The 15,559-nt window shown below is 34.2% G+C and overlaps 1 protein-coding gene across 3 annotated transcripts in view; it reads left to right on the plus strand.

Annotated features, from left to right (window-relative positions):
• The first annotated feature begins 909 nt into the window (after positions 1 to 909).
• Positions 910 to 15,559, plus strand: part of LOC116855780 — a 31,426-nt gene continuing 16,776 nt past the window's right edge. Inside the window, exons 1-2 of one of the 3 annotated variants that reach the window (XM_032838786.1) lie at positions 911 to 1,838; positions 4,038 to 4,477. In XM_032838786.1, coding sequence (XP_032694677.1) covers positions 1,241 to 1,838; positions 4,038 to 4,180 — 741 coding nt within the window. In that variant the 5' untranslated portion in view covers positions 911 to 1,240 and the 3' untranslated portion in view covers positions 4,181 to 4,477. Of the gene's footprint in view, positions 1,839 to 4,037; positions 4,478 to 15,559 lie in introns of those variants that run through there. The other 2 variants (XM_032838785.1, XM_032838787.1) reach the window with 2 other exon arrangements.

Below are 15,559 nucleotides of genomic sequence, written 5' to 3' on the forward strand. Positions count from 1 at the left end.
TACGTTTTTAGTTTTCCAGGTTAAATTATTTTTTTCTGCAACTTGCAAAGTGATTTGATTACCATGTTATATCTCTTTTATTGGTGGCCTAAAGTCTGTCAGGCTTTCCATTTGAAACCCCGGTTTTCAGGAGTTTATGAGCAGACATTTGAAAAAAAAAAAAAAAATTAACCAGCCAAAAACTTGGCATTCATGATCTTGGTTCCCTATAAGGTACTTGCTTTAACAAAATTTTGAATAGTCAGCTCTTTTTTTTAAAGTTGTAAGCAGCACAAAGAAGAGTAAAGGAATTTCTTTGTTTAAACAGATAGGGAATATATTTCCATACAACTTATTCCAACTAGATTTACAAAGCAAACTTTCCCCTTCTAGAAATCATCTAAATATGTATGTTCCTGTGTTCCAGTTCCCACAAGATATTGCCTCAAGACTTTGCTTTTCCTTTGCTGTAGTTCATAGCAAATACCCTCTGTCCCTGGTCTCTTTTCTGTCCATTTATGCTTTTAGAATTCTCCCTAGTATATGTTATTTTTAAAGTGGCTTTAAATTTTGGCATTCTTTAGCTCATTTTTCCTCCTCCTTGCAGTGCCTACTTGAACAAAATAGTATATGACTTTACCTATTGTTGAAAACCAGTATTAATTTTGAGAGAAGTTGTGGTATAAATAGCAGTGATTTTCTTGAAATTAAATTTCTGAAATACAGACTTTAGAAACTATTCTGAAGAATTGTCACTTCAAGGGCAGACTTTTAGGCAAGTTTTCTTTCTTCCGTCAAGTGTGGATGTCAGCTTGAGTACTTTCACAATCTGTTTTTAACCCACTGTCATTTGCATGGTGAACACTTAACTGCTATTGGCCCATAGAGGTGTTTGTGGGTTTTTTGTTGCTTTTATTTCACTTCTTATTTTCTTTAAAATCATTTCCTGAAAACTTAGTAGAGAGATGAAACCTACAGCAGGAAGCGAGATGATCTTCTGGAAATTTTTACTTTTGCTGCACTCTGAAGATTATTTGCTTCAGGCAAGAAATTTTTGGGTGCTGCTGAAATTTCGGAGATCTGGGAAAATGGGGTAATAACATGACACCAGCTCTTAAGCAGCAACATCTGCTGTGGTTCAAAGCCACACAAAGAAAGCTGCTTAAGCAGTTGAATATTTTGGACTGCACGGACAAGTGTGGTTCGACTGCAAAGACTGCAGAGTAGAGGAAACTTAACGTTTTAGAGAAGTTGTTAAAAAATGGAGTCGTGGAAGATGAGCATCTTTAAGAGACAGACATCACCTTGTCCTCCAAGCTATCGAAGATCTTTGTCAGAACCTGCTGATGCAAATTCAGAGATAGGAGCAAGCTTAAAGAGCTATCCTTGGCGTGGTCCAGTGAAAAGCAAGAGGAAGAAAAATGAACATGCTGCATGCAGTCTAGGAAAGCCACTGGGTGCTTATCGGTGGCAAACACATCCCAGCTATAGGTGGAAAGGGGGCAAAAGGGAGAGGTTGGAGACTAATAAAAAAGACTTGGATGAACCTCAACAAAAGGTCCTGTCAAAGATGGTTGGCAATAAGGCTTCTTCTTCTGCTAACGAGGTCCTTGGAACATCAACAGAGAAGCTGAACCTGGTCAACACCCGGTCACTTCGGGTTCCGTTCACCAGATCTATTTCAGAGCCAGAACCCCGCTGCAATATCGGATTTGTTAGACCGTGGCCGACTTCAGGGAGGTCAGAGGAATCTGAGCAACAGGGATATTTCATCCGTGGCATTTTCTCTACTCTTTCCAATGGCTTCTCCAGGATGCTGAGTCTAAAAGGAGAATCAACCAATGAGTCAGTAAGAGAAGGTATATTGTGATGAATAAGGGGAGAAAAAAGGGATGGCTCAATTTTAATTACTATTGAAATTTTAATTGTTCTTTATAATAAGATAAACCATTCTGTTTGTTCATTATAAAACAAATTTATTTAATTTGAATTTTTAACAAGTGATAAACATGACTTCAGAAATCCTCTTTCAATGAATAATAGTAAATAATAGTAATGAATAGATTTGGTTAAATTAAGGATTTTTTTTTTTTTATATGTTAAACTCTTGAATTCTACTTTGGAGCCTGTATAAAAGGGTTTTGTTTTGTTTTGCTTTGTTTTTTAACCCTTATTTATCTCCATTGATATACTTTTGTAAGTTAAGTGAGATTTGGAGGAGAAATAATCAAATAATTCCCTCATGAGAAATTTGAGAATTAAACAGAATTTCTATTATTATCTTTTCATAAAAACTAACAAATATTATAAGAGAGAACTATTTAGAGCAGAATTGTATTGATAGCTTTTAATTGGTTGGAATTTGATTTGCTTCTGTCATAACGATATGTTTGAATATGGAAGTGAGAGATGCAAATTTTGAATTTGTTCAGATGAGAACATAGAAGCTTGTATTTGATTGATTTCAGACAAAAGAATCATCACTTTTTTAAAGACCTCATTTAGGACTTCTTTAAATTTAAAAATGTTTTATATTAATTTTATCATTGTTAAATCCAAAAAATTAACTCTTAAAGTTTTATGTGATTGCCTTGGAAATGATTGACCTTATCTGCTGAACTATTTCAGTTCTGCTTTATGACCCATGTTTGTTTGTTTGTGTTTGTTTGTTTGTTTTTGGAAACCTCAGCACTGAAACTCTGATAATATCTGCATCCAGCTCTTGCTATTAGAATACTTTAGCATATCTTTACTGTAAAGTTGACCACAATCATGAAAGTTTAAACTCTTTAGAAAATTATGGGAGTTGTTGAAGGATTTTGTTTTTAGAGTACAGTTTAGTTTCTTTTCTTTTCTTTTTTTTTTTTTTTAAGATTTTATTTATTTATTTGACAGACAGAGATCACAGGCAGGCAGAGAGGCAGCCAGAGAGAAAGGAAGGGAAGCAGGCTCCCCGCTGAGCAGAGAGCCCGACATGGGGCTCGATCCCAGGACCCTGGGATCATGACCTGAGGACCTGAGCCGAAGGCAGAGGCTTTAACCCACTGAGCCACCCAGGCGCCCCCAGTTTAGTTTCTTTTAAAATGAAGATGAAGAATGCTAAATGGTGACATATCAGTAAAAAATTAAGAGTTTTCCAAATTCAGTATTCCTCCTGAGCCTGGTCCTCCCTAGATTTTCTTTTGCTTAGTGCGTTTTAAAGGTACTATTAAGTTTATCTTTTTTCTTCTTACCCTTCGTTTATAAATAATTACCAAGAGTAAGATCTTATTGATGTGCCTGTATTAACATTCTGTTGAAATTTTTGGAAGAGTAGGTTGTTGGATTTCCTTGGATGCCAGTATGTGTGCTTCCTTGGCAGGTGATGACAGGATGATATCAAGGAGTATCAAAGGAAATTAAAAGTTTGAAATAAATTCTTAGGATCGGTGCCTCTCAATAGTTAATGTGTATGCATTTGATAAAACAAAGCTATAGGATTTTGGAGGTTTGGGTGGGTTTTTTGTTGTTGTTGGTGGTGGTTTTTTTTTGTTTGTTTGGTTGGTTGGTTTTTTGGTGTTCATAAAGATTTTGGGCTTTTGTAGTTAATTTTCAGTTTCTAGTAAATTTGCCAAGCTATTGACTGCCTAGTGTGTGTGATGTGCTCAAAGATTATGTCCCTACTTTTTATACATTTATGGTTTACTTAAGGAGATTCAAAATATTCTGCATTTATTACATTCCTAATATATTTCCTAATATTCTTTATCACTTATAATCATAGAATAATTACACATGTGGAAGCATAAAAGTTTAAGGTGCTATTAGAAGGGATTTCAAGTCAGTAATTAAATAACAGTACAAAGTATTCTTTCCAGTCAGATCAACAATTTTAATTAAACAAATACTATGATATCCCCTAAGTGCTTCACCAGTGAAGATTCAAGCTCTTAAGACTGAAATATGCTATTTAATACAAAGACTGGAGCTTGTTCTTGTCCGGAGATCTCCTTTTCTCTGTGGGCAGTAGGTCGTACTCAGCAGAGAGTCCATGTCCATGCTTTTCTAACCTTCTTCAGGTGTGAATCTTCCTGCATTTCTCATTCCCCACAAGAGAAGGAATACAATTGGCCCAGGAGACCTGAATTCTACTTCCATTTATGCCAGTTATCATCTGCAAAGCTTCACCTCTGAATCTCTCTTTTTACACTTCGTGGAATAGTAATGCCTTCCTCACAAATGATAGACACAATTTGAAAATGTTATGTACATTATAGTTTACATAACATCTATTCACAGATGCCATGTGAATATAAAGTGTTCTCATTAGAGTTGCTATTATAGTATTATAGCAAGGTACAGAATATTAAACCATAGATGTCTTAAAGACTGTGTTAAGAAAATCAATGTATTTCTTAATTTGAAACCTACGAGTGTTTGTTACTTTTTTTCCTCAATATGAACTGCAGATGCAAGAGGCATTAGGTAATGTAGTATGTATTTAAAGTGTGTAAAACAGCGTTTGACACATAGCATTTGTTCAATATATAAGATCTTGTTTCTGTTAGGAAAATAAACTTACACTGATAGAGTTAAAAAAAAAAGCAGGAAGAAGAAATAGAATACCTGATTGTTGGGTGTTATAGGTAAAAAATGTAAGTAAATTGCAATGTTCTAGTCTTAAATTCTGTGTACCCAACCTTGTTCTGAGCAATATGTACATTCTGAGCATAAACAGATTTCTTGTTTCATAGCTGACCATAATTACCCTCATTCTTAAAGCAGTGAAATATATCATGCTCAGGGTCTCTAACCAATTTAAGAGGGAGAAGCTCAAAGGCTTCACTACTATTCCACATTCAACCCTCCAGTTGTGTAATATATATTAATTTATCTGATGTAGGTCAGAGAATATGTAGGTCAAGTGATACAGTATAAAAAATATAACTTGCACTTTTTATAGTTGAAAGTAATTCCAACTGCTTTGGGCCAGTGTCTAAACACTAAGTCAACATGTTTTCAATAGTGGAAGTAAATTGAAACACCAGTAAGAGAGGAGTAACCATAAACTCATCACAGCATATCAGATCAACAAAATATCATAGGGCCTACTAGTTGCCACTTACTAGCTATGTGAAACGGTAGAAAAAAATTATGTAACCATAAACATACATGGAATATAAACTCTAGGTTACTGGGAGGTAATTTCATTCCTAAATTATTTTTCTTCCTCTTTCAGTAGGTAGAGATAGGAACGAAAGCTTAAAAGAAAAAAAGAAAGTAGGAAAGGAAAGGAAATTAAATATACCCCATGTAGTTCTCTGTTTCTGATTATAGTTTATGTCTGGTTAAACTGACATTATTTGTAATGTCATAGTAGTAAGAATACTGTCTTCCCAGTTTTATGTTTTATGTTTATGTTTTTAAAGACCCCTAACTTAGGAATTAGAAGACTATTTTTCTTTCTAGATAACTTTGTTTTAATATGCTCATTCAATTTTTAAACAGATTTTTCATTAAAAATCCTACTGGAAGGGACTTTATACATTAATTCAACAACTGTAACATTGAGTCCTACGTGTTCTTAAGTGCTGGGAATATAGCACATTATTTTATTAAGTAACTAGAAGCTTCCTCATTTATTCTAGGAAATCAACCAAATTAGAAAAAACAAAAGTACTGTAAATTCATAAGATGTGCATTCATAAATAGTGGTGAGGATTAATTAGTATAAGAACTTACATAGTACCTCAGATCTCTATAATTGGACCTACTCTTTACTCTTCATTATAAATTAAAAGAGAGGTCTGCAAAATACAGAGAAAGATGTTCTTTTCTGCCATTTCTCATAAGAATCACTGTATTTCAGGGATGTCTGGGTGGCTCAGTCTGTTAAGCATCTGCCTTTGGCTCAGGTCATAATCCCAGAGTCCTGGGATCGAGTCTTGCATTGGGTGTCTTGCTCAATGGGTAGCCTACTTCTCCTGACTGCCTCTTCCCCTGCTTGTGCGTGTTCTGTCTCTGACAAATAAATAAAATCTTAAAAAAAAAAAAAAGAATCACTGCATTTCAGTGATTTAGTGTAACACCTACCTAGCTAGGGTATTAGCTATTAATATTTGCTGTTAATTAGCTATTAATATTAGCTATTTGTATTACAGTATTAATATTTGCATTTTGGTATATTAATATGTACCAAATTATTCTTTTCTATATGACTTCAGCATATGTTTAAGATATTCTGAGAGTCCCTGTTTAAAAATTTTTCCTGGAATTTCTCTTTTTTAAAAATTATTTTTATTAACATATAATGTATTATTTGCCTCGGGGGTACTGGTCTGTGAATCATCAGGATTACACATTTCACAGCATTCACCATAGCACATACCCTCCCCAATGTCCATAACCCAATGGAATTTCTCTTATTTCACAGATTTTTCCATTTCTGTAAGCAATAACATTTCCCCCCCATAAAATCAAATAAACTTTTCTCCAATTATAAAACTAAAAAATCATCGTATAAATTTTTTCAGAGAAAAATATAAGGAAGACCATTAAAACCATTCACAATCCTTAGTAACAAACTAATGATTTTAATTTTAATTAAGTAATTAAAATTTCTAATTTTATTTTCAGGTACCAAGCAGGTTTATGATTGTAATATACTGCTTAGTCCTTATTTTGGAGTTAGATCTGAGGTTAAATTCTGACTCTTCCTCTTTTTAGCTGTGAGGTAGACATAATTTACTAATTCTGTTTTTTTTTAATAAAAAAAAATAGAGCTGTCCCTAAGAAATGTTTCAATCTTAATTATACATTTATGAATCATTTCTCTCTGTCTGTCTGTCTCTCTCTTTCTTTCTTTAAAGATTTATTTGTTTGAGAGAGAGAGCACAAGACAGCAGGTAGGGAGGGAGAGAGAAAAATCTCAAGCAGATTCCCCATTGAGCATGGAGCCCGAAGTGGGGCTTGATCTCATGACGCAGAGATAATGGGTCAGATCGGAATGACCCACCAGATGGCCCAGTCATTTCTTTCTTTCCTCCTCCTCCTTCTTCTTCTTCTTTTTTTTTTTTAAGATTTTATTTTTAAGTTATCTCTGCACCCAGTGTGGAATTCGATCGAACAACCACAAGATCAGGAGTTGCATACTCTATCAACTGAGCCAGCCAAACACCCCTATAAATAATTTCTTAAGATAACCAGTTTTGTCTAAGTGATATTCACTAAATGTGTTCTCAGTTCTGAGAGTGCTTTATTTTAGCTTTTTATTTACTAACTGGTTAGTTAGTAGAAGAACTATTGCAATTTTTATTTACAACATGTAGACTTCCCACCCAAGAGCTGTATGTGTGTATGTACACTTCCATTTGTTCATGACTACTTTAACTTTTCCATCAGGATTTTGAAAATGTTTTTAATAAAAGAAAAAATAAACCATCACATATTTTATACTTGTGATTGAGCTCTGTTTTTATTGCATACTTTATAGTTAATTTTAAAGATGATAATATAGTATGTTGATTTTTATACTGAGCTCTAGTTTATTACTGATTATTTATCTGATATTTAAAATCAGTATTCCTTATTTTAGAAACAGAATATTTTAGGGGAAAGAAGAATAGTCTTTGGAGACATGAAGACCTGTTTCCAAACTCTTTGTATGTCATCAGTTATAGTACTACAATAAATATCAATAAAAAATATTGGCTCAGGTCATGATCTCACTTCTCTTATCAAAAAAATATTGCCATTACTGTAGTACTGCAAATAAGTAGGCAAATGAATGAGTTAGTTCATTTAAAAATTAGACCATAAAAACTATGGGTGGGAATGAAGAATGATAATTAAAACAATTAAAAATATTTTTAGATTCTGGCTCTGCCACTCATTCGTAATGTGACCTTGGGCAAATTACTTTGTCTCTCAGAGCCTCCATTTCCTCATTTGAAAGAGGAAGTAATATATACTTTGTAGTTTATTGTGAGGATTAAATGGAATGGGCTATATAAAGTCTATAGCCCAGTGCTTGTCAATGAGTAGAGTTCAATGGAAGTTAATGCCCAGTGATGTACTGGAGCCAGCATGCAGAAGCCAGTCTATTAATGTGTATCTGTTCTCAATTACCATGTAGTGACATTGCATTGATACCTTCAAATTAACCATGGTAGGGCTATTAATACCTCAGAAATGTTGCAAATCAAAAGGTGGTGATGGTTGTGGGTGGTAGTGTTTCAGAAGCGGTAGCTGTTAAATTTTTAGCAACATACCGCTGGTAACACCTATTATTATTAAAATCTTTAGAGTTAATAACCAGTATTACAGAAAATAGGATTTTAACTCTAGATTTGTATATACTTCTCACATTAAGAAATTTTGTATTTGATATTTTAGAGTATCATTCAAAGTTGAATACTGAGTTGTATTAAATTGTCATCTGTTGAGATGTATTTTTTTTTTTAATCATTCTTTTTCCTATTATTTTACTAGCATTGAAATCTCTGGGATAACCTATGTATGGTGGACGATTATTTTAAGGTGTTTTTTGCTGAGGTGTGCTAGCACTTTTTGTTAGGATCATTTTTTGTTTAGTTTTTTTTGGTAAATCACCTGTAACTCAGATTACACAATAATATTTTTTGGATCCTATTATCAAGTGATTTTGAGGTCAAAACTGTGTATTGCTTTTTTAGCCCTTTGAATAAAATGTAATCCTCTTCTAAATTTTAGAATATTAATAACGCTTTAGAAATTATCTCTAGTGGGGGCACCTGGATAGTTCAGTCAGTTGAACCTCTGGCTCTTGATCCCAGCTCAGGTCTTGATCATAGGGTAGTGAGTTCAGACCCCATGTTAGGCTCTGTGCTGGGCTTGGAGCCTACTAGGAAAAAAAAAAGAAATTATCTCTAGTGAATTAATTTATGGTGCTTTTATTAATTTAACAATTTTACTTCAAAATGACTTAAATTTTTGCAGTCACTATTATTGATAACATTTTCTGCTTGTTTCATTTTGGTACTTTATGTTTTTAAAATTGTTTTCACCTGGATGTTTAGTTCATTAATATGTACTAAGTAAAATTACCTTCCAATGTTAACAAAACGAGTAATTATTTTTGCCTCATACTTAAGTAAATCCAGTAAATCCAACTAACATAAAAAATCAGCTAATTATTAGGCATAATTGATTAAAAAAAAATCCTTACTTTTATTTTTAGTTTACTTCCCTCATTGAATTTGTACCAAAGGTTCCAATGAAGATGTTCTTTTTTCTTTCTTTCTTTTTTTTTTAAAGATTTTATTTATTTATTTGACAGACAGAGATCATAAGTAGGCAGAGAGGCAGCCAGAGAGAGAGGAGGAAGCAGGCTCCCCACGGAGCAGAGAGCCCGATGTGGGGCTCGATTCCAGGATCCCGGGATCATGACCTGAGCCACAGGCAGAGGCTTTAACCCACTGAGCTACCCAGGTGCCCCCAATGAAGATATTCTTGAAAGTAAAATTTTCTTTTTCTTTTGTCTCATTCTTAAATGATCAGATTTCACTCTTTCCATGTGGTTTTGCAATTTCTGAGCAATCTGACAAATAAAATGGAAAAAATAGGTGCTTTATGTGCGAAGACTTTCCTTAACAAATAACTGGCTAGCGTGACTTTTTTTTTTTTTTTTTTTTTGGCTAAAATAAAGTTATTTAACTTACATTCACCAAGTCATTAAGTTGAGAAATAAATGTATAAGAGAGAGCCCAGTATCCTAAGTAATAAAATTTCTTAGATTACTTATTTATCTGAAATGTCCTAGTCCATTTCCTAAAAAAGATTATTTAGCTCTTATCCCATGTTCTGGCTGCCAGTATCTCTTTTCAGAATGCTAAATTTCTGGAAATTTGAGTTGTTGAGCCTTTCATTACCAAACCCTGAGATAATCAGAAGACATTCTTTGCTGAGATACTAGGTGCATACTCTCTATGTATGAGATACATAGGTTAAGTGTGGTCTGTGGTAGTTAATGGTGACATCAGCCAGAGTAGTTTTTCTAGATTATTCCTAATAATCTTGAGTGCTGAGCCACCTCTAACCTAGGATAGAATTTATTTCTTCATAGGCAAGTAATCTGGTGGTTCACGTGATGCCATAAATTTGTACCTGTCTCTCAGAGTTAGAATTTGCTATTAATCTCAGTTTCCAAAATCAGAGAAATTCTAATGTTAGGGCCTAGGCTAAAAACTAGTAGAAATTTTGATTAACCATTCTAAAACTTGCCTTGTCATCCAAGAAATATTTTTTGATGTATGTTGCAACTGGGTCATTTTTTTACTCTTCAGGCCTTTAAAAATGAATAGTTCCTTGGTTTTCTAGTAGTCTTAAGAAGCAAAAAACAAAACAATAATAACAAAACAGAAAGGATTCAGTTTTGGTTTTAAATATTATCATTAATAATTTATTTCACTGGCTGAAACCTTATGGTGTGATTTATACCAAACAGTAGTTATCTCTGGTATTTACCTTAGAGCAAAAATTTCTTCATGTAACTGGATCTGGATCTTTAGTGTTAATGCCCCCCTTTTTCCCCTTTATCACCAGCAACTAAGGGTGATACAGAATGAATGTAGCCCATCATCCATGTTCTCGTAGTTTACAACATGGTGAGGAGGCAGATATGTAAAAGATAACGCAATCTCTGACAACATGTCATTTGAAATAGGTTTGGATTAATATAAATCTCCCAAGTTAAGGAAAGGAATTAGGGGTATTCTTCACAGGGAACAATGTGAGTGTCAGGAGTACATTAGGGAATGGTGAGAAGTTCACAAAGTGAAAAACATAAAGAGTGGGCATGTGAGTAAATGGGACTACAAAGGAAAGTGAGTTAGTGTTGGAAGAGTTCTATGCTGAATGTCAAGCCAAGGCTTTTGGATTTCAAAGGTAACAGATTTTTAAAGTAGGTGGTAAGTCTCATTATTTTGGAGGACAACTTCATGTTAGCATGGATGATGGACTGATGATGATACAATTAAATTGCATCATAGTTTAAGACATAATAAAAGCCTAAATTAAGTCTCAATAAATGAGGGTAGAAATTCCAGTAAAATGGCATTTCTGAGGTAGATGGATAGAATTTCTAGAATAATACAGTAGGCAAATAGGGATCAATAATAACAAAGTTTATAGATTTAGAACATGGTGACATTTTTAACTGAATTTGAGAATAAAGAAATAGAACATGTTCAAAGGGGGAGGCAGTGGACACATGTTTAATAATTTCTATATGCTTGGTCTTTCAACCTGAGTACTTTATATGCATTTATCTGATTTATTCCTCTGAATAATCTTGTGACGTAGTTGGAAGAATTCTCCTTTTAAAAGTAAGGAATTAGAGAATCAGGAAGGTTCCATTACATCTCTAAGACTGCCCAGCTAGTTAAGTGGTGGGTCCCAGGTTTCTTCTGACTTCAGGCCCCTGTTCTTACCTCTCCATTTTTGTGGCCTTCTGAGCATATGATGTGTGAGACATTTTCAGGAACCTGGGAGCATCTGCCAATTGAGCACTAAGAAATAATGGGGCTGCAGTTCAGCAGCAGAGATCAGTTTCCATATGAAGATTTACATTTGGGAATCATGAGCATATGGATGGTGAAGCCACAGGAGTGGATGAAATCACTCAGGCAGGGGGTGTGGGGTTAGTGAGTGTCAAGGCTTAGCACCCTGACCTTGGCACATCTGGCCATCTTTTTTTTTTTTTTTTTTAATTTTTTTATTTATTTTTTTTTTAAAGATTTTATTTATTCATTTGACAGAGAGAGAGATCACAAGCAGGCAGGGAGGCAGGCAGAGAGAGAGGAGGAAGCCGGCCCTCCGCGGAGCAGAGAGCCCGATGCGGGGCTCGATCCCAGGACCCTGGGATCATGACCTGAGCCGAAGGCAGAGGCTTTAACCCACTGAGCCACCCAGGCGCCCCGACATCTGGCCATCTTATTTGAGGCGAACCAGAGTCTATCAGCAGAGGCACTCAACTTTTATGATATAGATCAGGAGTTTACCCACGGTGGTGGCAGGCTTACAATTCTTCCTTTTATACACACACCTTATTTATTTTTATTTAACAGCTTTATTGAGATATAATTTACATACCACACAATTTATTCAAAGTATACAACTCAACGTTCAAGTTGTGGTAACATATACATACCATAAAATTTACCATTTCAATCTTTTCAAGTGTAGAGTTTCAGTAGAATTAAGTACATTCACATTTCTGTACAACCATCACTACCATGCATCTCTGAGTATTTCATCTTCCCTAACTGAAATTCTGTTCCCCTGAACAGTAACACCCCTCTCTTCTCTCTCCCCGGCCCCCTGGTAACCAGTGTACTTTCTGTCTCTAAGAATTTGTCTACTCTCGGTATCTCGTTTATGTGGAATCACGGTGTTTTCACTTTTGTACAATTTAATTTTGTTTAGTATATTCAAAGAGTTGTGTAACCACACTGCAATAAATTTTATAACATGAAAAAGAAACTGTATTTATTAGCAGTCACTTTCCAATTGCCCAATGCCCTGCCCTGACCATAGGTAACCACGAATGTACTTTCTGTCTCTATAGATGTGTCTGTAGATTTCATATAATGGAATCCTATAATATGTGGGCTTTTGTGTGTTGCCTCTTATTAGTATAATGTTTTCAGGGTTCACCTATTTTATAGCATCTGTCAGTACTGTATTTCCTTTTTTTTTTTTTAATACAATTTTACTTATTTATTTGACAGAGACACAGTGAGAGAGGGAACACAAGCAGGGGGAGTGGGAGAGGGAGAAGCAGGCTTCCCATCATTGAGCAGGGAGCTCCATGTGGGGCTCGATCCCAGGACCCTGGGACCATGACCTGAGCTGAAGGCAGACACTTAACGACTGAGCCACCCAGGCGCCCCTGTACTGCATTTCCTTTTATGGCCAAATAATATTCTATTATATGGCTATAGCACATTTTGTTTATATATTCTCATCGGTTGGTAGACATGGGCTTATTTTACTTTTTGGCTGTTATGAATTATACTGCTATGAACATTCATAAACAAGTTTTTACATGGACCTATGTTTCATTTCTTTTGGGTATTTACCCTTGTATTTCGTAAAGGATCTATCCTGCATCCAAAATAAGGATATGGTGTTTTGAGACTGTTAATTATATTCAGTTTTTCATTTGTTTTCTAAATATGTTACAGTCTTGCTATTTGATTTGTGTTTCATATCTGTGTGTTCATTTAACAAATGTGTAAAATACAAGATTTTAGTCTTCATTGGAATACTTTGAGTAATTAACAATTTCCCACACCTGTGTTTTTAGTTCATTGTGATATAGTGTTTCCCACTGATAGCTTGATTAATGAACATGGTGGTTTGTCTTCATTGCCAGGATGATTGTCATATTTTTATCTGCCTGAGGCAGTTTTTAGTCAATTTCTCACGCTCAGGGCTGGTATATCTTTGTGAGGAAGCAAAGAGAAGAGTAAGATGAGTAATGACTCTGAATCTATGATTATGAAACCTTATCCATATGAGTATACAGGTTCTTAGTGACTGAGCTTGAGTCAGTAAACCACAGGCATTTTTTCCTGCCATTCTCATGTGGATTTTCTCATTGAGATATCTTTAGTTTGTCTCTTAGTTTCCAATATATGGATTTGATGATGATTATTTATTCTCTTGCTTTTACAAAACAAATCCTATGTTCGGTCCATTTTTTAAAGATACTGCCACTAAAATGTCAAAATAGTTTGAGGCTTTAAGGGATACCAAAACAATTTTAACTAAGCACAGTATATAACCATAACCTTGGCCAAAATAAAGGGTATTTTGAATGCTATGTGTGTGGTTTGTTGTTCTGAAGAAAAGTGGTATCTGGTGGTTAGAACATATGAGTTGCTGTCAGCATTTGTGGGTTTATTCCCAGATCTAAGCTTTTTTTTTTTTTTTTTTTTTAAAGGAGGCATAGCCCATGTCTGGTATACGTTTAATACAGTGTTTTATCTACTATAGATGTATAGTACATACTAGTGATGATTTTATACCACTGGCAGAATAATATACAGCAAATTGCTGACAATAAATTAAAATAATAATCACTGGTCGTGGGTATTTAGTGATTCCATTCTTCAAACTTTCTTTGAGAAAGGCATGATTAACATTCCCAAGTAGTAGTGATGGTATTTTTAGCAACTTATAATGAATATTTTTTATTCAAAGTATTTAGATATTGCTCTCTATCTAAGGGACCACTGAAAACTCTTACCTTATGGAACTCTTCCATTTCACGGTAGAACTTGCCAGAATCTTAAGAGTAAGGAACATTTTTAAGATTGTGTGATGATTCTAATGTGTGAAGACTAGGCATTAGTATTCTAGTATTAATGTTTTATTCACCTCCATCCTCTTGATAGCATTATAAACCAGGAGTTTTAAACAATAAGCCTTCTTGTAATAAATCTGGTCCTTGAGTTGGATGGAGGTGTTCTGCCTTGAAAATAAGGTAATAAAGGTCCCTTTCTCATTTATTAAAAACAGAGCAATGGCATTTTTAAAAGTTATTTTCAATTTAAAAATTTTAAAATATTTCTTAATATTTTGGTAACTGGCTATGTCTATAATAAAATATAAAGTATTTAAATGAATTCAAATTTATAGATTTGATTATTTTATATTTAAAAGTAACTTGTTGAGTTGCCTTTTAGCCTATGAATTAACTTTAGGGCATAGCTTTTTTGTTTTCTTCTTCTTCCAAGTTTTTATTCAAATTCTAGTTAACATACAATGTAAGACTAGTTTCACGTGTTGCATTTAGTGATTCCTTACTTACATACACATTCAGTGCTCATCCCAACATGTAGGACATGGCTTTTCAAACAGTGTTTTATGAATACCCGTTGTCCACAGTGAACGGGGGTTGGTTGCTAGTAGAAATCATGATTGTTTGCTGGTTTATTAATGCTCTCTAGTCTTTACTCCAATTTATTGGATTGACAGTTATGCTTCAGATATTGCTATTAGTCTCTAACTTGAAATTGCGTTCTTTTGAATAATGCTTTCCTGTTCCTGTCCTCTATTGAATTCTAAATGTATCATTTTGTTCAGCCAAAAGGAACTTAATATTTTCTTCTGAATCCCATGTCTTTTGAAGCCTAGGGTTCATTACATTTTTTTTTTAAAAATAATGAGGAATGTTCATTGAAACCCTATTAATAGGACCATTTTTGTTATTTTTAGTCAGTTTTCTTTGTCAGCATTAGATTACTTTAAATATTAGATGCAAAAGGACCTTTTATCCAAGAGTAAATAGTATTGGAAAAATACCACTTAAAATAAATAATTTAAAGCAGTTGCCAGAATTTCATACTAAATAATGTATATGTGTGTATATGGCAGGGGGAGGAGGTAGTGGATGTTGGAGAATTTATCTTGAAAAAGTATGAAGTGGGAATTTATGGAAATTTTTTATTTTAAACAAAATTTGGGTTATAACTGCAATTGCAGCTATGCACTCATTATTAAAATCAAGAACTAGAAGTGGAATTTTATTTGGAATGTTTTTTCTGAACAAAAGTGT

This window comes from Lontra canadensis, unplaced genomic scaffold (genome assembly GCF_010015895.1).
Source record: "Lontra canadensis isolate GAN:19392208 unplaced genomic scaffold, GSC_riverotter_1.0 scaffold106, whole genome shotgun sequence".
Classification (NCBI taxonomy): Eukaryota; Metazoa; Chordata; class Mammalia; order Carnivora; family Mustelidae; genus Lontra; species Lontra canadensis.